A 24,819-nucleotide genomic window follows, 5' to 3' on the forward strand; every position below is an offset into this window, starting at 1 on the left:
AACAGGAGTAAGGAATAATGTCTCTAAACTACAATGTGCTTCCATTCTGTGCCTTCCTATCTATTGCCATGATATTCTCCCACGGAAATCAGATTTATTTATTCATAGGCCCTGGCACACCGTTACTTTCGTCAAAACCAGACTTGCGCATGCAGTCATCTCTGCGTTCCTGTAAACTAACTGGAAAAGCAATTAAGATTCCCCAGCAATTCAGATGGGAAGGGGGAAACCATCGCAGTGTTGCTAACACAATCTCTGTAGGCGTACGCTAGTGCAAAATGACTGCATCTCTGTGTAGAGGGAGATAAGAGAAGTGACACAGATTAAAACAAATTGTTGATCCATACCAGAGAGGAGCTAGGCAAACAATAGCAGTAAAAGCATAAATGTCAATTTGGGATGATAAAGGATACAATCTAAATGTAATATGAGAGGCCTCCAGACAAAAGGAAGAAACAGAAATTACACATTACTAAGATGCAATCGACAAACACGTATGTAAACACAGACATGAATATGGATATGGCAAAATTCAGATCACAAGGTTGATTGCTCAAGAAACTAGATTTTATATTAAAACACCTAACAATCTCCGAAATGTCTGACTAAAAGATTTGAAGAAACAAACTGTATTTATGATTGTGGTAATTTGGTTTCCATTTGGAGCAATCTGCAAGTATCTCAGCGCGCCTTCCCCTCCAACCTGCATTTTCATCTTGAGGGTTACAACTGTCCTTAAACACTGACACCAGTGCCAGGAGATCCTTTCCTGCAAGAAGTTGGCTACACCTCCTGGAAAGAGTTGTCAGAAGGTTTCTCTAATTGCTTTCACCATCCTTTCTCCTCTTCCCTTAAGATGCTGTGTCCTATACCAGTTTGCCAAATGAATTAATGTTTCAAAGCTCCTCTAAATAATCTTATGCTTATTCTAGCCTAGACATTGGTGAGAAACTCAAACGGTTTCATTCAACCTGAAAACTAGTCAGTTACACACAGCTGCTAAAAGACCTCTCCAAAATTCAAGTGAGGTCTGTATCAGGTCTCAGGCAATAAACAGGACCTGAGGAAATACTGCAAGTTGTACCAGAAGAGGTTTAGATTAGACATAAGGAAAAACTTCTTCTCTCAGAGAGTGGTCAGACACTGTAACGGTTGCCCAGGGAGGTGGTGGAGTGACCATCCCTGGCAGTGTTCAAGAGGTGTCTGGATGAGGAGCTGCGAGATATGGTTTAGTGCTGTAGTCACAATGGTAATGAGAGGATGGTTGGACTAGATGATCTTGTAGTTTGTTTCCAACCTTGTAATTCTGTGATTCTATGATCATTCATCCTAGTTAGCAGTACTGCTACACTCCACCTGAAAGCACAGAATGTCCCTAAAGTAGCTGGTTATGAGAACACATGACGACTGAAAAAGTTACACTCAACTTGATACAAAAGAAGTTCACAAATAGGAGTGAACTACCCTACCACAAGCAAAACTTTAGTCATCGCTTTCTTTTTTTATGTGGTTGCATGCCACTGCAACCAATGTTTGGGCAGCATCACTGAACTGGGAGACAGCTTGCTTAAGTTTTTGAACTGCATTTAGGAGCAATTCTGAGATCTGGCACCTGGCCATAAATAATAACCTCTCAAAAAGAAGGTTTTTTTTTATGTGAACAAAAAACCCTTTCAAAAGCCATTTAAAGCCATTGCATATGGTGAGCTATAACAGAATAACCGCTATGTAAAACTGGGATTTTACATTACCACAAATCCCACACGCCTGGAGGCAGGACCACGCTACGGACTGCAATACCACATAATAGAAGAGACAATCTTTGCAGTTCTTTGTTGACTCAGCTTCCTCCTTAGTTTAACATTTCATACTGTTACCTTCGAGCACGCAGGGACGAGCTGAGGTGTGTAAGAACGAGAGTTAGCAGACACACGGGTTTTGTTCTTCTTCAGGCCTGAAATCCAACTCCTATTTGAAATATATTTTCTAAATACTAGGCGACAAACTTTGGAATAATGCAGTGGGGCATTACTGCTGTTGCATTTGAGTCTGCCCAAAGGCTCTCTACGAATAACCAAAGTTCCATATTTCAAAACAGTAGCAGACTATTAGGTAATTCAATCACCTAACATGTAGCAGCAGAATTCACTTTTGGTTATTAAGAATTAGCTACATTAATCACATACTGAAAAAGATGCAATATTCTTCTTTCAAGTATTTTATTTTATTTTGTAGGAATGTAGCTTCTGTTGGATCTTAAGAGTTCTCTACTCTTTGTTTCTAACCCAACAGCACCAATACTTTGTATTTTCAGTACTTGTTGGTTTTGTTTTTATCCTAAAGATACATTAAAAAGAAGATAACAACTATCTCAAGACTGAATACAGCTGTTTCAAACTTCAATTAATCATTATTCCAAGCACAAAGTGTATTTATTTTGTAAACATTCTTTTATTTTCTGCACAGTGACTTTTAAAGCTTTTTCTTATTCTCAGAGGTGTAAATAAAGATTAATTCCATGGCAGCTGTTAGAACATGGGTTTTCTAAAAGTTAATAAATAAAATAATTTAAATGAAAAATAGAAAAATAATATTCAATGACTTCCACATTTCTGGCAATTTTACGTCTGTCCATACTTCCAGTGCACTAAAATCTCCACTAATTATTAATCTTTGCCAATACTGCTTACTAGAAAATTGTTTTTCTTGCTTAAAGACATTTCCAAATTGCCTGGTCATCGTTTTACAGTAAATGTATTGTCACAGTCTTGCTTTGGAAATTGGCTTGCACTTCTTCTGAAGATATACAGAACAAATATTTTATTTATTTATTTTACATATGAAAGAAAATAGAGCAACGTTTTGTTTGAACAACCAAAGTACCTTGTGCTTTGCAGCTGAGATAAGGCATTTGAAAGTACAGGGACTTTGTATCAGAGAAACACCCCAACACAAATGGAACCCTACATATCTAAACAGGGAAAAGACTAGAAGCCTGAGTAGGAAGAAACATAAGAAAATGAGCAAGGAAAATGAGAATCAGGACTGGACAGAAAAGCAAATGATGTGTACTGAACAGACAGGAGGGCAGACAAACCAGCCCTGCTGCTGGGCTGCCATGGAGCTGCTGGGCTGAGGGGGCAGACAGGGCTCCCACCTGCAGGGCACAGCACCGACCTTGGAAAGGAAAGAGCAAGATGACTGCAGGGACAACCTCACTTCTGACAACGAGCAACATTCTGCATGCTTGGGCTTTTTATGACTGTGTGTTACCTTCCTTTTGCCCTTATTTTTGTAACATAGACAGTTACTAACGCTGAAGTGAGTGAGCACAGCAGCTTTGGCTGGTGAGCAGGAACTGCAGCTGCTACACCAAACTCCACTCAGCCATTCATTCCTTTGAGGTTACCCTTATTATTTCTCATCACAATAATATAAAATATGTGCACATACTGATGGAAAGCAGACTTCATGATTTCTGTCAGATGTGCGTTATTTGTTATAAGTTTGAATTTTTATTTGGTGTTTCAGTGCTGCTTTGTTAGCAATTGAGTTGATCTCAATTTTACACTGACAACAAAGCAGTGGCAGATTAACTTGGAAACTAAGCCCAGAGCTGAAATGCTGCTGGATCGTTTGTCCTTACTGAATGAAAGCAGATCTCTGCATTATAATATGCACTGCTACTGATGTCACTGTTTTAAATATTGTTTTTTTCATCGCTCTTCATCAATTATCCCACATTCAGAGGATTTTTAACTTAGTAAATATTCCCACATAGTGAAAGGCAGCATTAGGAGAAAAGTCCTGAAAAGCCTGCTTATAAATGCAATTCTGATTTCAGCAAATTCATCCTTCAGATAGCTACACTTCTAGAATAAATTATCATCTCTAATATCATTACCTGAATATAGCAAAACCTGTACTGTAAAGGGTCTTGGCACTGAATGATGATAGGCATCAGAGGTTTAATGTTTAATTACCGAGCAGAGTTTTCTGCAGAGCTGGGTGCTAATATCATTCACTGCTGCTGTTGGCTCTGTGGCAGAATGTTGTGATCGTTATGAACTGTCAAGGAGAAGTGATTCATAAACTTTGCTGTGTGCTACTCAAACACACTGCTGGTGGGAATATAGAAATGGACAGCAATTTATGGCAGTAAATCCCAAAGAGAAATATCTGACTTCAAATAGGTATGAAAAATAAAAAGGAAATCCAAATGAGAAGAAAAAACAGGTATTCACTAACAGATATATTGTGAAGCATAGAACACATAATTGTAATGGTATTTAGAGACCAAGGGTGACCTCTAGATTACAAGTGTTACTTTGACTAAACCAAATATCATGTTAATTAATGAAGGCACCCTCCCTGCTAAACAAAGAGAGGAACAAGTTGGGCTTGCCATCTGAATTTAACACCCCTCAATGAAAACCAGGCAGCAAAGGGGACCAAAGAATGAGGATTCTGAAGAAGATTCAGATGTACAATTTTTGGCATGCCTTAAACAGAAGTGACACACGGTCCATCAAAGAACAGAGACAAAAGTATCTCCCACTCATTTCAAGGACTGGTAATTCCACTGACCCATGGCAAAGGTTCCATGGGCAACAGTGGGTGTAGGTGACTGACGCAAAGTTAACTATTATAATCTTTTCCCCACTCTCTTCCTCTGTTCAAAGACACTGAGGAAGCTAAATAGAGTGAGTTTAAAATCCATCTATACACACAACCAAGAACAACATTTATATCTGAGCATTATTTTTAATTTGTCCCCTAAACGGTACCAAGACAGAAGACATGAGGTCAGCACCAGTGACACCAGCATTTCCGAAAGCACTGCACCTGCCAGGGCTGACGCTCCCCACGAAAGCCACCTTCCTGCAAACACGAGTTCTTAGCACAACTGATAATGCTCACATCTGAAAACAAGTTTGAAAGGAATCAAGGTGCAACATGCATTTCTAGAGAAGTTGAGCAGTACTACGAACAAATGCTTGTGTGGTTGTAATGACAGGTCCAATTTAGATACTACATACGGTCTAATTTTTAAAAATCTACACTTCTGAATATTTACATGCTTATCTGTATGCATGAATAGTTGCATAGATGTTTGAGAGAGAAGGAGAAAAGAAAGAAATCCTTCTTTTTCATATGGGAGTCTATACAGAGCTTAACTTCTGAAAACCTAAGGCCTGATTTTGGATAGTGAATACATACTTAAATTTGCCTGTCAGAGTTCTGTTCTCTACACTCATCTGTTTCAATTTAGTTAATGAAATAACTTTTTCTATAGTAAATAACAGGGAAATTAAACCATGGAATTACCAGCATGCATGAAATACATGAGTCTCTCACAGCAAGTCTTGCAAAACACAGAACTTAAAGTTGTTTGAAAAAGTAAAAGAACAGATCCATTAGGTGATCTTTAAAACTGAAGCAGAGCCTTAAGCTGCTCAGAAATGGTGATGGCAGCTGTTGGCAGAGGGCCTTGACTCTGACACTGCTGCAGTAATTTTGAGCTGTTTGCTAAGGCTCAAAATAACTAGGAGACTAAGAGGAAATGAGGATAAAATCACAACCAAAAACAGTTCTCTACTAGAGAAAGGACTAGCAGCAGGCAGGACATATTTTGGAAATTTGGTTCAGAGCACCCAGCAATAAGGAATCGGTTTTGACTTCACACAAAAAGATGAATAAGGAGCAGCAGCTGTGGGCACCGTGGAGCATCCTCTAAAGGAGGCACTGACTGCCACCCTTAAGCCAAAGGAAATACATGCTAATCTTGACGCCTTTAAAGGCGGCACAGTCTTAGCCTGGTGGTAAGCAACGAGGAGGAGAAGTACTCCAACATACAGATCACTGCTGGGGTTCCCTGGCCATCTACGCTGAAGAAACTGCCAAACTGCTCCCCCTCCTGCTCCTCTATTGGTTACCGCTTGTGCAGCCACACGGGAACCTGGCGCTGAGAGCTCTCAGCTTCTCAAATGAGCACTACTTTTCCCAGGGGGTAGGACTGATTATCACACCCACTGCGTGGGTCAGCACTTTCTCAGGAGCACTGCAGATGATGCAGGGTGGGGAGCACGCAGCCACCACCTGGGCACAAGGAGCAGGAAGGAACAGCGTGGAAGTGCATGGTATCATAGAGAGTGGAGAGCATGCAGAACTAACTGCACGTGTCATCACTGTTCTTCCTTTGCTAAATCTTATTTACAAAAGAGCCTTGCCTTTAGATAAATCATTAAGAAGAAGAGTTTTCTTCAGCTCCCCAGATAAGATTCTAGCTCATCTTAATCCAATTGTACTTTTAGAGAGGGGGAAAAAGGAAAACATCCGTATATCCTAAAAAATATTATGGTGAAAGCATTTATGGTGGCTAAACTTCCTTAAAAAATTTTTGCTGTTGTCAGACATTGGGTAAATTCAAAATCAGCAGAGTTAAACTGAAAACAAAATGTGTCATTTTGTAAATCACACCTGAAAAATTAATACCAGGTGCCTTTTTTTCCCTAAGAGATGATTCTATGAAAAAACGTTGTACCAGCTGATCTCATGTACAACCTCGTTTCCTTTCAACACCAAATCCGTTAGAAACCTGCAGTAACAGCCAGCAGTTATAAAATGAAACTTCAATGGCCTCAGTGATTTAGGACCCAACAATACAAATGTTTCTTAAAACTGCATCCACTGTAATACTTAAGCTGACATTGCCAGTCTGTACATTTGTTTGGACCCAGCTTTATTCCAAAATACATTTCAGTAGTTTTTTCGACAGCAAAACCAGACCTCAGTTTCTAATTCCAAAATGTTATCAAAAAGCACGCACGGAAATATCTCAGATGTTTCTTCTGAAATGCTAACCTTATAAAAATGAGTACTGCTTTTTAGAGCTTGGAGCCCACCCCCTGCTGCATGGCTACAGGAACGTTCCACTGTTTTACACTTCAGACAACTGATTATAATCACTCTGTGAACTTTCATGCTCTATGAGAAAGACTGTGGTCGTTTTGTAAAGAAAATATACAAACTACATAATTTTAGAGAACCTAGTTATAATTTCTAATTAATGTTGGTTTAAGTGCTTTGTAATTGCATTTTTATGCATCTTTTTGCAAAAAAAATTTCTTAAAACAGTGTTAAAATTGAACAATACAGCATGACTGACTGATTAAAAAAAAACAAAACAGCAAAAACCAAAAACTTACCCACTGCTGTCTCCCAGGAAATGGTGAAAATGTGACAGATTCTGCGAGAAATCTGGGCCCTGTACACATTAGAATTTCTCTCCTGCGGGGTTAGCAGGTGTGGGCTATGTCAAATAAATTTATTGCAGTCTGTGCTAATAGTGAAAATTACAGAAAACCTAGATGAAAGTGCTCTGCATCTCGCTAATTTGAAGCTACCTTACGAGACAATAATAAGCTTCTAACAGTTTTTCCCTTTTTTAAAATACACTAATTATGCTTAATGTTCCCTGTCGCATTAGCTTTCATGGTAATTATATTTCAAAACTTTTGCAATTAGGGTACAGTTAATATTGTGGAATATTGCAATTATTTTTCATTGTGACACCTCTATTGAAAATTGGTGGCATAATGATCACATTGTTCAACTAAATCAGAACTGTAGAAATATGGCAAATGAACCAATTACACATTATTATTTCTAATTACAGATAATGCCCTTTTTCTTTTGTCCAGAAGAATTTTTCAGATACCCAGACTCTTCCTAGTTTTATAAAAAAGTCTACCTGATTCCTCTTCATTTTTTTTAAAAACATTTACTAGTAAATATATGTCTATATGCATGTAGCGAGTATACATGTGCTGCACATCATATATTTATAGCATTTGTGATCGGGGCACGCATGTCTGTGTGCATCAACAGAGACAATTTATGGTTGGTGTAGTGGTTGAGTCAATTCTGGCTGTAAATGTAAATACCTCTGAGTTGAACGTGACATATGAGAGGCCTCTATCCACTGATTAATCCATAGGGATAACCACGAATCCCATCACAAACACATTCTACAGCTTTTCTAATTCAGCCTACACTGCCTTTTGTTACTTCTGCTCAATCTTCCTCCTCAACAGACTCAAGATCTCTGACTCTCCTTAAGCCTTTAGCTCTCCTCTTCATCATTAAACCTAAACATCAAGCCCCCAGATTTACAACCCTGATTCTGAGTATATTAATGGTGAATGTGCCAAAGCTCAAAGGCAACAGCAGATTTTCCCAAGAAATAATGCATATAATTGTTAAACCTTGGTGTTTGCTCCTGGGTTTTGCAAAACCTATTTGTAATTAACTCATTCTATAATCAGCTAAAGACAGAACAACACTACACAGAAATTCACTATGAGAAACACCACAGAGGAGTCAGAAAGAGCCAGCCAGGTAATAGGAGGTATTTGCAATGTGTTAGCAATTCTGAGCATAATTATCATTTACCAACACTTACATTCTTCGTATGGAATTTTAATCAAAGTTTGCTTAATTAAGTTCTCATTTAAATGACAATGAATCAGTGACAAGTAAATCAACAATTAAGCCAATGACTTCAAACAGAGAAGACTTCCACCACAAGCACTGGCTTGCCAAACGCCACCATCTGTACACTTCCCAGCACCAGCTAACGAGTCTCAAAGCCGTATTACCAAAGCTGAGGTGTCATTTCTAGCCTGTGTCAGGCAATGGCAATGGAACACATATTGGATGTGACACCATTTCAAGCAACAAGAAGTTCTGGAAACCAGTTTACACGGCCTCCTGTTCTCCTCAACACAGATTAAAGTGTAAGATTAAAGCAGAACCACTCCAAAGATCATTTCAGGCAGAAAGCTGAAAATTGCCAATCTCAGCTTATTCAATATTGTGGAGTAAGGGTTTTAAGAGTAAAGCCTATTCTTAGTAACCTGAACAATGAGCACATAGTCAAATTGAACAGTGACTCTGATGAGCCTCTGAAACACAGAAAACTTATTTGGAGATTAAATGAGAAACATGGCACAGAATATAACCTTTAAGAATGCTTCAAATCCTGTCTCTACCCGTGATTCAATTTTCACCCACTTCTCCATCAGTTCTTGGCCAGTACTAACAGAACTTTTTTTAAGTTTGAGTGACTTGGTTTATAGCACATAGAACTTTCCATGTAAAAATTTATTTCCATCAACTCTGAAGTAATGTCTCCAATAGCTGCTTAACAAAAATACAGAACAACCAAACCAAGCAGCAGAACATGTTCCTACCACTACAGCTAACTCCACTAAGGTGGGAATATATGGCAGGGAGAAGGTGACCCACAGTAGTTATGTGCATGTATATATGCATTTTCAAGATGAAAATCACATACAAATTCTGCAGGTCTGCAGGCTGGATACTGGTAAAAACCAAATATATCTAGCAATATCAGTTTGTATTAGATAATATCTCCTGGAATATTAATAGCAAAGTATTATAATATTCTGAAGTATTTTAATGGCAAGATTATAAATCAAAGGGTTAGTAGTTTAAAAACAGAGATTGAATTATTTTCCTCAAGAAAAAAAATACAGTGTGAAATATATATATATATTTTAAATCAACGACTACATCTAATATCAGTCCTACGAAATGCATCATACTTGAGATCAAATTGTTTAAAGATTTCTCAAACATACTGTCAGCTGGAAATTCAACAGTGAGAACATTCTAACACAATAACCATTCTGTGGGACATCCTTAATTGTTTTGTTTTTGTTTTGGAATAATTTTGTCCAAATCTCTTAAAATTTTCTATCTATCTCATTACAGACAAAAGTTTTAAGGAGATGATGATCACCAGGAAAAACAAGAGCTGTAACATTTTGAAGATCTTTGAAATAAATATGATACTTACATTCACTAATTCAACAGCTAGTCTATCTGCTGCACGTGTATCATATATACTGGATCGAAGTACTGGAGCAGTGAAGCATGTAAGCATAAATGTTAATTATGCTATTCTTCGTAATGAACATTTTTTTACATTGGACAGCAAAGCAAATTTTACTGGCAGCTGTCAGCACATTGCATTAAGGAACGGAATATTCTTAGGTGGATATACACACAGGGTATAAAATGCACACTTGGTTGTGTGAAAAACTGGGTAACGCAATATTTGAGCACAGTGATGAACATCCACAGGGCATGAGGAAATTTCACTTGTGTATCCCATTATTTTCGCAAAAGAAACTTCAATATTCCAAGTTCAATTGCAAATCCACTGCCTTCTGAATGTGCTTCATTACACAACCATTTTTTAAAAATCAGATGTGTTTTGTTCATACATTCTTATGAAATTTTATTTCCTGCAATCTTTAATACATATTTTTATACCTATGCAAATTCTTGATTAATTGATTAGCCCAATATTGCCTGTGGGACGCATAGCAATCCATTGTGATGACAAAAGCAGAACTTCATGTTGCTCTGATCCCGTGATAGTTAACCAAGTTCTCAACAAAGCCACCTAACTTCATTACCACAAATAGCAACAGGACGGTATTTCTTCTACTCGTCTCATCTTTGGGAAGATTCAACTATTTTTTTCCCGGTAATTCAGTTTTCATCAATATAAAACGTCAAGTATCTCACAAAAAGAATTCAAGAGAGAAGTGTAGGAATTCGAAATTTGATTCTAAACCCAAAAAATTCTTCCAAGTTCCATCTCTATGCTTTGTTGGAATGTCTTGGAGCTTCTCTGCCCTTACTGGTGCTTTCTACTACTTCTCCTTCCAGTAGATTTCTTTTAGAATTACGTAGATTTTCTTAGGAAAATAGTGTATGACATTTTAAAAAGCGCAAATATGGGGAAGATGCAACACCTGCCACGTTTCTTGAAGAAGAGAAGAGTGGCCACCTGACCAAGAGGAACGACACAAAGTCTTGCAGTAACTCAGGGAAGCTTGTATCACAGATCCCAGTTCTTCTGGAGGATCTTGAGCTGCATCCGCTTGACTAAATATATAATGTTCAAAGTGGGTAGCCATAAAATTCTTATGATGATTTTATAATTCAATTATTTTCAGCTTTTTTTTTCTTTTAAAACCTTTAACTTTTTAACATTTTCAGCTAAAGAACCATGGCATACAAATGTATGCAAAAATTCTAAGGTTTACATCAAGATCATATAATAACTGCCAGTATTCTGACTTGGATCACTCATAAAGTGTAAGTGATGATAACACCCAAGTTAATTTTAATGCTCCACATTGCTTAGCAATGAAAATAGAGCTACACACATTCCTGTGTTAGTTTACATGCTGTAATTGTAAAACAGATTGTCATATAGAAAAGTGCTAAAGCAGCACTAAGACAGGAGTTAATGGCTCAAACAAAATTTAAGAATAAAATAAAAGTGAGAAAGCAGTTTAATTACCTGAATTTTGATGAACAGGGTACAAACAAGACTGCATCATGTAGGATTCATTAGAGTCTTTAACCACTATCTACTAATACAGATTAATAATAATAAAATAAATACCTGGGAAGAACAGTGAGAAAATATGTTATCTTTATTTTAATGAAAGCAATTAGAGCAGGCAGGTCTGTGCTACGAGTTGTGTGATGGCCGAGCAATGCCCAACACATTCTCCATTGCTGTGGATTTTACTCATGGGGATATTTAGCAACTTTCACATAACGGTATGAAATTAACAGTGCCTCATATCTTCAACATATTTCAAAATACAAGTTGAAAATGGAAAAAGTATCAGAACTTATACATAAAACCATGCTTTCATACAGAGCTCAGCATTGGCTATAGGAACCCAGCTGCCCAGCAAGGCAGACTGCTGCTCCTGTGGTTAGGCTGCAATGGGAAGCGACTCCTGCTTGTGACGTGTGTGCCAGGCTTGCTTTGCAGGGATAAGATAATTTTATCCGAAAATAGGAACAGAAATCTAACAAGTGTTCAGACTGGAGGTGGGGGAAGATGCTGAATCTGGTGTTGGGAAATACAGAGTAGAGGATGGATAAAAACTATTTGAAGAAAAGCTTTGTTTTTTTTTTTTTTTTCCCTTTTATTTGATAACACCATTTGAAGGAAGGGCTGAAACGATACAGTTTCACTACAATACTCTCAAACTTTTCAGATCCTTCCTTACAAAATAACTGGAGAGGATTTTCTGGAAATCCAAAATAATTAAACCACAGATTTTTTTTGTGCAAACTGAATGCAAAACCACCCAGTGCTGGCATTGCTGTACGTCTTTTGAATAGAAGTCAGCAGGCTGGGGCATTACTTCCTGCAAAGAACCAGCTGCAATGTACTTGCTTGTTAATCACCTCAACCTAACAGATTGGTTATTAAAAACAGTTCTAGATGAAGATTCTCAGAAAGATGACATTGTATTTAATGCATGTATTTAAGTATCAAAAATAATAAAACAACAACAAACCAAATGAAAACAAACATTCAACAAAACCACTACCAAAAACCTGAAAAACAAACAAAAGAAATCCAGAAAGAACAAGCATCAAACCAACGGAATTTTGATCCAAATTTTCCTATCATATAAAGAAAAGTACTGTTCTCTAAGCCATCCTACACTTCCCTCAGATGAAAACACTGAACACAAAGGCTGTTGATCCAGGAGGTTCCACCAGCACTAACTGGCTCAAAGAAATTTAAATGCTGGACATCAAGAAGTAGCGAACTAAACTTTGTGGAACAGTTCAACTTCATGTCATCCAGAAGAGCTGGCTACAGTGTTGGGATTCTGGGTCTTAGTGAGCAATCTCTTTGTCTCCTCAGAGAAAAACTGCCATCCTAAGGAGCTGTGAAGCAGTACCAGTTGCTTTGTGACAGCAGGTTGTTAATGGAAATTGTTTTAAAAAAATGCAAGAAAATGACACAAGGTTATCTAATGCATTTACTTTTCTGGCATGGTCTCAAAGGAATTCAAGGATGGAGAATTTGGAATCTTTCTAGTTGTCAACAAAGAGAAAGAAAATGAAAGGAAAAGATATTTAGAGGAAGTGATGAGTGAAGAAGTAAGTTTTGTGTGCATCTACGTGTTTCTGGATGACTACTTCTGATGGCTGGAATTATACAGCTATTTTCTATAAATGCTTTGGAGGAAAGGGCTGTTCTACTCGCGTGGACGAACTAGGTTTAGTTGCTGGCAGTATGCCTTTTAACACTGGTTTCTCTGCAGTCTTTTCCTCAGATTGGTTTTATAGGTACTATCCCTTCCCAGCCCCTCTGCCATACCAATCAGCTCTCTGTTCACACACACTGGTCTCCACAAACTCATCGTGTCTGCAAATCAGTCTCAAATCATAAACGCAGCCTCTGAAATCCATCCTTTTCTCCAAAGCAGTCTGGTTTTCTCTGTATTCTTTCTTCCTGTTCTAATTGTCATTCCCAATATAAACAGAATAACTCAAAGTCATCATTATGACCTGAGCTCTAACACCCCTCAACTCCCTTCACTTGGCTTTGTAAATTCTGCTTTTAAGAACCAGGAACTCAACAACTCATTTTGCATCTTATCATGTTTGTTATCTCCTATTATAGACAGAATTGTAACGGAACAATTATCTCCATGTTTGTGAGAATATAGATAAACAAAATGCTTGAAGCCCGTATTTTCCTAGGCAGATCATTTCACGCCTCACTACAGTGTGCATTAACTGAGGAGCTAGTCTGCAGTTCCGTGTGCAAAATTCCCAGTGATTCCAGTAGAAAAAAATACTTTAAACTCAGACTGTAAATTATAGATTTCACTATTTCACAGTGCAACACTGAAGTCCATATTTTTGAGTTCTGTCCAAATCACGTGAACTAGCAGTTGGGACTGCTCTCTATTCTATACATTTATCTAAATTCCAGTCATATGAAAACTTGTACCATTTTCTGAAAAGAGACAGGAAGAAATGGGTTACTCTTCTACCTCTATTACTTAGCATTTGACTAACCTGCACTGCTCTGGCTGTATTTTACTGGATTTACTCATTTAGAAATGACACACAAACGGATGAAATGCCAAGGTAAAAGACACCTTAGGCAAATTATGCAGCAGTGCTAGGAGATAGAAATTCATCTGGCAATGAGTTCAGGATCTGTGACAAAATAACTACAACACAGTTGCCCTCTGCCTTTTCATCTCTGGAAATTTAATATAAAACAGAAAATCACAGACTTGCTAACAACGTAGTAAACTCAGTTCTTCAGAGGAAGGATTAAATTACCATCACAAAAACTATGTGGCCTAGAACCATCACCATCATATACCAAGAACTGTCTCCTGGGTTTGGAGTTTTAAGACCAACAAAGCCATTTCGAAATAACAATGTCATAAGTCTTTTCCTTACTGAGTACTACTGAAACAATACCAAACCTCTCTAATTGTACTTACAATGGAAGATTTAGGGCATGGTAAATTCAGAGAATGCAAGTCCTCCTTTGGTAGACTTGCGAGAAAACCAGAGTGCAGGGTAAGACTCCTGGCTTCTGGGATTTCGGTATGTGCAGAGTGCTATAACCACACTAGAGTGTTCTACTTATTGCTCTGAAATCAACAGACCATCAAGGACAAGGAGTCCTCTCAAAACAACACAAATTCCATATTAAGTTACAAATTCTCTTTCCTATAGATTTACCTTTTTACTTTTTTTTTCTTTCTTCAGATTCCAGGTATGTGAGATACATCTCTATAACATAAATATACCATCATGTTTCTGCTTGTGTGTGAGTACCTGTTTATTTATCTCACAAATTGTTAGACCTGACCTCAGTAAAAGGAGAGAAAAGTTCAATTACTGAAAATCACACTGTTACAGCCCTGTGATATCCAACACAAATGCATTAAACAGAAAGGAGCAACAGTGAAGCAGTGACATGCGAGGCAGCATGTTGGTGGGGTGAGGTAGGGAACAAAGGAGATCTGAATGACAAACAGCACCTACGTAGCTTGAAAAGGTCACTGCAATAAAAACAACTCAGGGAACTGGAAGCAAATGCAAGCATTGCTACAGATTGGAAGAAAACCCGAAATCCAAACAAATGGTACATAGAAATACAATTTCATTCATGTGTGAATGCCACCAATTGAACAGTGGAAACATTTGGGGAGCTGGCAAAATGGAACGGGATTCCCCCCATGCCACAATATCAAGATATCTGAAAAAGTAAGCATTTACTCAGGCCAGTAGCCAAATCTTACATCAACTTTCAGCTTTTCAGTGGAAAAATCTGGCAGAAAAATAAATGACATACGTTTATAAAAGAAGCCAACATTGCTTCGTTGATCAATTTATTTGAGAAAAACAACCTCTCATCTGTAGGTTCAGTATGCAATAAAAAGGAGCTGGCCATACCAAGCCTTACACTGAGCAAACTCTTTCTGTTTCTGAGCCTTTAGGGTTGTGTAAGCCAGCTGTACACAGGCATGATGCAAGCTAAGGGCATCCCCACAGACAAGAACCAAGCTGGAACACAACGCTCACCTTTGAAGGCATCCCACCACATCACTCTCAGAACATTTACATTTGTAAATCCAAATCAAAATAGAGCAGCTGTTTAATGAAGGAACTACATTCTCCTCACATTCATACTGTAACAGAGGCTGTATAAGTTTGCTGCTGAAGTTGAGATTGTGAGAAAGACAAAATTCTGTTCTACAAAATAAGATGCAATAATGCAAGCAAAGATGTCCTTTTCATAATATTGCTCAGTCTATTGAAGGAATTGGATTAAGAAATAACAGGAGGGAACACTGTGCTGGTGAGAGCTGCATTTTCAGTAGAGAGTTTCATCAAAGCTCTATCTACAAATCCTTTTAGTGCGAGTACGACCAGAGGGCAGTATGGCTGCAGGTAAACAGAGCCAGTGACAGAGTTCAGATATCTTTCCTTTGATGCAGAAGGGATACAGAAGACATGCTTGTGAGAACTGTGGGGCAAAGAGAGAGGTGTGAATGAAAATAATAATAATAATAATAATTAATAAGCACTGAGAAGTTTTTCTCCAGGGACGTGCTGAGTTCTCCCTCTCTTGTGATCTTTAACTTAAGGTTGAACATCTTCTGCAAGAAAAATAATAATTCCTAGTTTCTATTGATTAAGTCATGCTTAATATTAAGATAAATTCAGTTTCTAGAGATGATAATAACTGGCCAAGAAATGATATATATTTATAGATCTGTCTTATGTAAAGCTAATATTTATAAACATATTAAAATGGGTAAATCTATTCAATAACTCCATAACCAGGAATTATTTATTGCTAGAAAAAAATCACAATTTCAATAAAGCACATACAGCCAAAGTGTATAGCTCTGCCTCATCAAAATGAGGAAATCCATGGATAGAATACTGACTCAGATGAAAACTGTCTGTTTGACTTTAAGATGCTCCTAACAGTAAATACGTGGATTCATAAGGAGAAAGGATGGATCGATGCAACTTTTCATAGTACCAAAACAAAAATAAAACCAAAACAAAAATAACAACTCACACAAAAAGCAACCAAAAAACTTACAGAACATCCTGTGTATAAATATTGCAAATAATTTTCAAAAAAAATCACAGTCTAAGTGTTAGGCTTTTGATGTTATAGTCTGATGTGCACACATGGCTTACATGCGCTTGATTCATCACTTTCAATCAGCCACCCAACTGTGCAGGTGACAGTTAAAAATGTGAAGTGCTTTCTAAATGTTGCCTTTCCATTTAAACAGCTGCAGAAACCACCACAAAATTTGTTAGAACTACATTATTGCCAATGAGAAAGGAAACATAGTTTCAGAAGACTAAAAGTGTATCAAAAGACAGTATTACTATAAAGCCAGATCATTTCCAATACAGCACAGCTAACAGCAAAGAGTACTAACAAGAACCGTTACAGGTTTGGGTTTTTCATACAAATAAAGGAAAAATGCCCCACCTGAACACAAGCAACTGTCAGACTTACCATGAGGAATAGGGAGATGTGTAATTATAACACAGCAGGACCTTTCAGCTCTCAAGCAAGACATGGCATGGAACAAGAATATTCAGTGTTTAAATTTCAAATGTATGACATTTATTGGTGAGCTCAAACTAGTTTCTACAGGACAACATAAGGTTTGGTAATGAGAAAAACCAAGGCCTGCCTAGCTGCAGTACCTGAATTGTTCCCCAGCCATTAGGGGAGCTATCAGTGAAAGCAAGCCTTGGAAAGTTACTGCTGCCACTGCTTTTCTGTGCTGCTTCTTCTACAAGACAGAGGCTGCCAGTTTTACACACTGACCAGCATTACACTGAAATGAAGTGAAAACAGCAAAGAATAATCTCTTCAGCTCTCAGTACCATGATGGGGCCTAATAATGTAGGAACGATAAAATTAGAAACAATTATCTACTGTGCTATGCTACTGCTACTGCTTTTGTAGTACTCTTTTTTTTTTTAAATTACCTTACAACCTTCTGTTCAAGATTTGCTTGTCTGTTATGAACTCATAAATTAATAAATACAGTGTTTCTGCAAAATCTAATAGCTGGAATCAAGTCTGAATCAAGTTCTGGCTGGAATTCAGACATCTGCTGGCATCGTCAACATATGCTACACAGATTAGCAACAGCAGTAATAGTAATCAGTAATAGTTGCAGCAACATGGAGCTGATACTTAAGAGAAAGTACACCCTCCAGTTTCAGTGTGAAAGCACATATTGTGCTACTCCTCCACCTCTAATTCCAGTCTATGGCTGCCAATTTGGACATGGAGCTAAAGGATTGAAACAGAACTAAAATGAGCAGACATTAAGGATTCAGAGAAATAAAGTATTAAAACACATGGAAAACAACAATGTGTGTGTATATATTTGTATATATATAAATATATGTAAGGACCTTATGGCTAATGAAAACCTTGGTTCAAAACAACACATACAGAAGAAGACTACTGCTTAAAATCTGAAAGCTAGGATCCATTCTTCACGGTGTAAACACTGAGAACACAACAGGTTTTAGCTTTTGTTCAACCTCACCTACTCTAATAAGAAAAATCTTTATTGGTCTTTGTGCATTTAGAAGCACTAAGGACAGAATTCTTGACATTAGCTTTGCTTTCTTCTACCTCAGGGACAGCACACAACAGCCATGGGTATTGAGTGGGAAAGACGGTCTTGTAGCACAGAGTTCAAAATAGTGATGATGAACCAAACATACGTATTTCCTCTTATCTTGTAAATAGAAATTAAAATGATAAATCTGCAACATGTTTTTGGTAACTCGCTGTAAAATGTCATCAGAAAAAAACAATGCTTATGGTATTTCTGTGTGAATGTAATTGTATACATAGATGTAATTCCAGGCTACCTTTTGGAGGTGGAGATTAGAATCTGTGTGAAGAAATAACAATAAAAAAGCCGAATCCTAACTGCCTCCATGGAACCTTACGTGACTTCAGCTGTCGCTGACCTACACGTAGCTTAGCAGAGTCCAGCATGGTACATTTGGAAAGCAGCTTCAGGAGGACATGCCACCAGCCAAACTCTTCACAAATGCATACAGCCGTTACAACAGAAAAGTGATGGTGAAGAAGGCTGAAATCTTTCTTCTCAATTTCCGTTTCCCCCCCATGCGACCTCAGAAGCCATACAAGAGATTGAAATGAACAAAACCAGGACAAAACAGTTTAGAGCAGTGCTTGTTTACCTTAATGATGAAATAAACAAACAAGTAAACAAAAAAACACCGTCAATTTCCTATTTCTAAACCATATTTTCAGTATTTCTGCTTGTACCCATTTCCCTGTGTCCATGGACACTGCTGCAAAGAGTCTGGCTCCCGCCCCTCCCTGCTGGGTACTGCTGCCCATCGGGAAGCTCCCCTACATCCTTCTCTTCTGCAGGCTGAGCAGCCCCAATCCCTCAGCCTCTCCTGGTGCTGCACCGAGCCCACGTTCACCTTGGTGGCCCAGCTCTGGGCTCACAGCTCTAAGACCCCTTCTCTATTACCAGGGGTCAGCAGCCCACCTGGTGTTCCAGCTGCATCACAGCCGGGCCGGGCAGAGAAGCATCTCCTCCCCAGCCCAACCCACCACCAGCGCTTGCCTATCGTAGCCCAGGCTGCTGTGGGCACACTGCTGGCTTACGGTCAGCCTGGTGTCCCCAGGTGCACATCAGCACAGCTGCCTCGCTGCTGGCCTGCTGCAGGGGGTTGGCTATTCCTCACCAGGTGCCAGACTTTGCGCTTCCCTTTTTTGAGACTCCTGTCAGAATTTTGAATGGTCTCTATGCTGAGCCCACTTAATTGTGGAATAGTTCTTCCAGCAACCCAGCAACTGGATCTCATGCTGGGATAGCTACGCACGTCTAGGCTTCTTATCTACAGTTAAAACCCATGTCTTCCTGGCTGAAATATGAAGGAGCTGCCTACTGAGATCTCCAAACCCTTTCATTTAGTCTCTAAGTGAGCCAAAGTCCATCTTTTGCAAGGAAAAGCTCAGCTAAGGATTCTAGATTTCTGTTGTTGCTACTTTATTTTCTATCCCATAAATGAGCAGATACAGAAACCACTTCCTCCGTTCAGGAAAGGGTGATATGCAACCATCAGAAGAAGTAATTTTTTTTTCTACAGGATTCAATTATTTTTCAGAGATGACTTCTTCTGTATGGGTTTGCATTTTACAACAGAAACTGGAAACCTATTTATTTGATGCTGGACTCTAGAAAGCTAGTTTACTACATACTTTCAAGCATTTCCAGCGCAGGATCTCAAATAAGACCACTGATTACAGTGTATTAATGAAAGTTCTGACTTCTTTTTTTTGGGGGGGAGAAAGGAAAAAAAGGAAAAGTAAAGAATTTTTTTAACGTACGGCAATGAGATAGCTTGTATGAATTAACTTACACAATAATTACAAAATCCTATAAAAAGTTATTGTCAGGTTGATTGCAGGAGATCCTTCTAGATATTTGTACTGAATGTAATAAATATTAGTCCTTTACATTATAAAGCACTGTGGTCATAAACATAAGGGACTGATTATATTTTAGTTCACTTCTAACTCACAGACAACACAAAACATCAAGAGCCACTGCAGCCAACTTATTTCCCCATTTCCCTCCCCTTGATGACAATAACTGCTTGTGAAAAACTCAAAGCAAACGCTGTCTTCTAAGCAGCATCCAAAGGGCTCTGCAGGCAAATACAGTCACACTGAGCCAAATCCTTACAGTATTGTCATTAAGCCAAAAAGACATGTTCACACTGAAAAACTATGATTGACTGCCCTTCCAGTTGAACTTCAGTAACTTCCTGGAAATCATGACAATGCTTAATGCACACTCTCAGGTTTTAGAGATGCGTCTTTTTCCCAAATTCACAATATTCCAAAACCCATTCTGCATCTACTTTCCCATTGTTGCAATGGTTGAAGATGATGAATGTATCTAATTATGGATCCATAAGTCAATAACTACTGCGTGAGGAGATAAAATCTAGGTGTTTTATACTTTTGTTAAAAACAAACAAATACGTATTTTTTTCGGTCGGGATTCTAAAATATGGTTTAATAACTCTACATGAAAATATGAAAGCAAAGCTGCTGGCAACAAAAACCCTTATCTTTTTTTTTCTCTGTACGATTTAGAAGTCTGTGCTATTGTATTGCACTTGAAGCCATTACAATGGCATCCCAATAAGATGAGTCACCTTATGTTGCTAGAAAGAAAATATATAGAATGAATACACAGAGAGGAAAAAACCTATTCTTACTGTAAGCTCCAAGAAACTATCCTAGAAAATGGTGTGTCAGGAATTGACCTTCTTCTAAAAGGAAAAAAATCTAACTTTCCATGTGTAAAAGGTCTCATTACCTTCTATAATATCTGTATTTTTCAAAATATCATCAGCAGGTGCATCAGCTTTCAAAAACCTCTTGTCCTTCATCAAATATAATTGTTCTGCATATTATATTAAGAAATACAAGCAGAGGAATGTAAGTGACGGGAGTTCAATTAAAAACAGCATAATATCTGCTGCATAGAAAATGATTCTGCAACTAAAATCAGGTTCTAATGAGAGGAAAAAAGGAATACACTTTCACATATTTTTAATTACACAGAATTTCCTCTAACATGATTTTTAATAACATATTCCACTAGGTTAACATCATATTTAAAGAAAGTGTATTTTCTGATTTCATTTTAAGTTTGATTTTGAGCAATTATTGTGTCATTGTTCAGCAGTAGAAAGGTTGAATTCATTTGCTGTGTGGTTATGCTAGTTATGATTGATGTCGCTTCTCCAAATGATAAACCAATCACCCCAATGATGTAATGTCATCTTAAGAGTGCTATAATCACATTTCTCTCAAACTAGAAGCTCTGATGAGTTCTAACAAAGATTTATTGTAGATTAAAGACCTTCATAATACCAACAATAGATTGCTCATTTGATTGAAGACTTGAATAGTTTTGTGGTTTTTTTTTCCAGATCCACCTAGGTAGATTGCTAGGCTGTTGCAAAGGGCACAGGGCAATACATATGGATGACTACCACCTCATATTAAAGATGACTCAAACTTGTTGAGTAGTTAGCCTGTAATTGCAGAGATGGAAGCAACCATAAGTGCACAATCAGCCAAACAGAACACCTATACAATGAAATCAGCAGAAGTCTTCTGCAAATATTTCTTTTTCAGTATGCGCTTTGAGGACTGTGAGAGAATAATTTAAAAAGAGGAACCCAGAAAGTGATAACTGGCATTTATTACTGCTTAAAGATTTTCTGGAATCTAAACTGTGAATCTACATGTTTTCGAATATTTATTTTTAACCCAAACCCAAATTTAAACAAAATATTCATCTACTATCTTCCAAAAGTCTAGAGGATGTTCCTAAATTTACATAGCCCCTAATATAAATTAATAACAGATATATAAATACAAAAATAATAAAACTGTGGTCCACATTTCTATAACATGTAAAAGCTACTCTAAAAACCTTACAGGAAGAATAATGAGACAAAAAAGGTAAGCTTTTCCAATTTGAACTGCATGTCACTGTCTGCAGTATTTTCTTATAAACTTCTGAAAGGAAACAAAGTTCCTACCTGACAAATACGGATAGGTTTCTACAGGATGTACTAAATCCAAAGAGCATGTGCCATGAAAGACTCTAAATGTTAATCAATTATGCTTTTTTCCTATGCCCTGAAAACTAACAGAAAGCCACAATATACTACGAGTGCTTATTAAAGAAGAAAATTGACTATTTGGGGGAAAAATATTAAAGTACAGAATGAACACCTCAGCTATTAATAAACAAATCAAAGCATATCTAAGCATGCTGAAAAGGTTCCTTGTGTCAGCCATGGTAACATGTGCGAAAAGAAACAATGAATAGCATTTAAAACAAAACACAAAGAGATCTTCCATTAACTTTTCAGATGTTTTTTTACTACAGCTTGGTCCATTTGACTACAGAAGAAAAGCCATGCATGGTCTCTAGCTGCAGCAAAAATACCAAGTACTCAGTGTTCAGGGACTCTTCAGTCTCTAAAACCTACCTGCGATTTGCTTCTACCAAGCAGCCCTCACTATATCTCTCTCTCAGTCTCCTGCCTTTTAAAGCTTTGTAAACTGATAAATCACATCCTTTAGCCAAACAACATTCTCTGTTTTCAGTTTTATTTTTTTTTCTCTCCCTTGTTCATCACTCAAATTCATCCATTCCTGAGCTCCAAGATGACGCGTGCTCGCCCCCCAGAACTCACTCCATACTCAAGGAGGCCCATCACCAACTGGTGAACAGGCACTGCATTCTCCACAAGCGTCACTTTGCTCTGCTCTGAATTTCTTCTGCTATTTTACTGCTCTACTACTTGGTTTCACGATGCCATTCTGATATTTCTTCTCAGTTCCCACGTACTGCCTTTCAAACAATGTTAGTAACAACATATAACTGTGATCATGGCAGATTTCACAGAGAGCAAAATGCAAACTATTTCATTAAATAGATCACAATTACTCCCAAACGGCTGAATCCTTCAAAGGACTCTTGACGGTTATTTAGTTATCTACACTGACTTAAAAATAGAATACATTTTACCTACATATCCATATTTTTCTATATTCCCACATAATTTCTATAGTTACTGCTGAGTTTCCAATTTTTTGTAACTGGAGATTTTGGGACTTGCATCTCTTGAGATCAGCCCCAATCTCTCTAAAAGAAAAACAAGCAAAAATACTGTTTTCACATTTTACACCCTGAGATCTCGAGACCAAGGAAGGAAACATGCTCAATATCTGAATTATAATTCCTTTTAATGTATGTAATAATAGTTACCGCAGATGATATTTAAAAATATCTTACTTAGCAAAAGGATTACAGAGTTAAAGGACAGTTCAAAATGGAAGTTACTATGGATGTCTGTAGGCCGAACTCATGCCAAGGCAGGACAGCTCTGAGATCAGATAGCTCAGCATTTTAACTGACTCGTTCTTCCAAATATCCAAGGGCAGAGACTGCATCGGCTCCCTAAAAACTTGTTCAACACTTAGGGAAATATTTTATCTCTTATCCACTCTGAATCTTTTACTTTTCAACTTCTGCTCATTTTCTCATATTGCCACTGTTCACCACCAATATTTACAGGGCATAATTTAAATCTACTTTATGTATCCACAGAGGCAAAAAGCTCCATGCTACATGGTGTCTCCTACACTGTTCAGATTTGTAGTTTTGTACTTTTACAGGTAAGAGAGACCTTGAGCAGATCAGTAAGTGCATTTAAAATTAAGCAAAAAATAATAGCTTCTTTTTGTTTTGCTTATAATTCTGAAAGAAAAAAAATTGCATCTTCATTTTTCAGTTTTTCAACATCAAAATTAAATAAGGCATTTGCTAAAAAATAAGAAAAAAAGAAGAAAAACAAAAAAAAAAAGGAAAGAAAACCCTAAGAACTACAGAATACATGGCTGATAGCAGAACTGCAAATATTTTAAACCAGAAGACATAATGACAAGTATTATTTTGCTGAAAATATCAGGATTTTAGTTATCACAAAGTACAGAATCAGATTCTAAAGCAAGAACACACAGACAGTAGCAGAAGGAACACATTTCCAGATACAGAACCTCATCACTACATTAGGTGTTGGCTTAGCCTGTGCAGAATAAAAAGACCACTGCGTGTATATCTCTTTTACAAGAAACACACTTTGAAAACTAAATTTCTTAGATGACAAGCTTTCAGTAATAATTTTACAGTGCTTATAACACTTAAAAAGATCTCTATAAAAAAACAATAGAAAAACATATAGTATGTTTTCAAAAAAGTTTTGGTGAAATAAAACTATGATTTTCTGCCTCATTTCCCTACACGCTCTTAATTTTCAGGTGATGAAAGAACACATTTGCAAAATAATGTATAAAACGAGAACAAACACATCACAAACAAACTCCATATGTTTGCAATTTTTCTTACCACTGCTGGATGCCTGCTGTGGCCCTGAACATGCTCTTAGTAGGTATGAATTAGGAGAGAACTCCTCATCAGGATTGGTGTCCATGATTTGATGGGACGTATTGCTGTCTAGCAATGGCATCTGGCAGCTAACTGGTGGAGGATTATGAGAACTGGGCAGCTGAGCAGATGGGAGAAGGCTAGACGAGGATGTAGGTGGAATGGGACGACCTGGGAAAGAGGACACAGGGATCAGAGATCAGCAGTGAGCGTAATGAAAAAAAAAAAGGAAAACAAATTCTTATTTACTCTTTGCTTCTGTGAACTTTCATAACTTGATATCAATCCATTCCATCAAATGCACACAAATGAAGGCAGCTTTTTTTCTTTTTTT

The 24,819-nt window shown here is 37.6% G+C and overlaps 1 protein-coding gene across 1 annotated transcript in view; it reads right to left on the bottom strand.

The window, feature by feature from the left end:
- Positions 1–24,819, bottom strand: part of TENM2 (teneurin transmembrane protein 2) — a 541,158-nt gene that overhangs the window by 178,514 nt on the left and 337,825 nt on the right. The window contains 1 exon segment of the mRNA XM_031555679.1: positions 24,447–24,656. Coding sequence (XP_031411539.1) covers positions 24,447–24,656 — 210 coding nt within the window.

This window comes from Meleagris gallopavo, chromosome 15 (genome assembly GCF_000146605.3).
Source record: "Meleagris gallopavo isolate NT-WF06-2002-E0010 breed Aviagen turkey brand Nicholas breeding stock chromosome 15, Turkey_5.1, whole genome shotgun sequence".
Classification (NCBI taxonomy): Eukaryota; Metazoa; Chordata; class Aves; order Galliformes; family Phasianidae; genus Meleagris; species Meleagris gallopavo.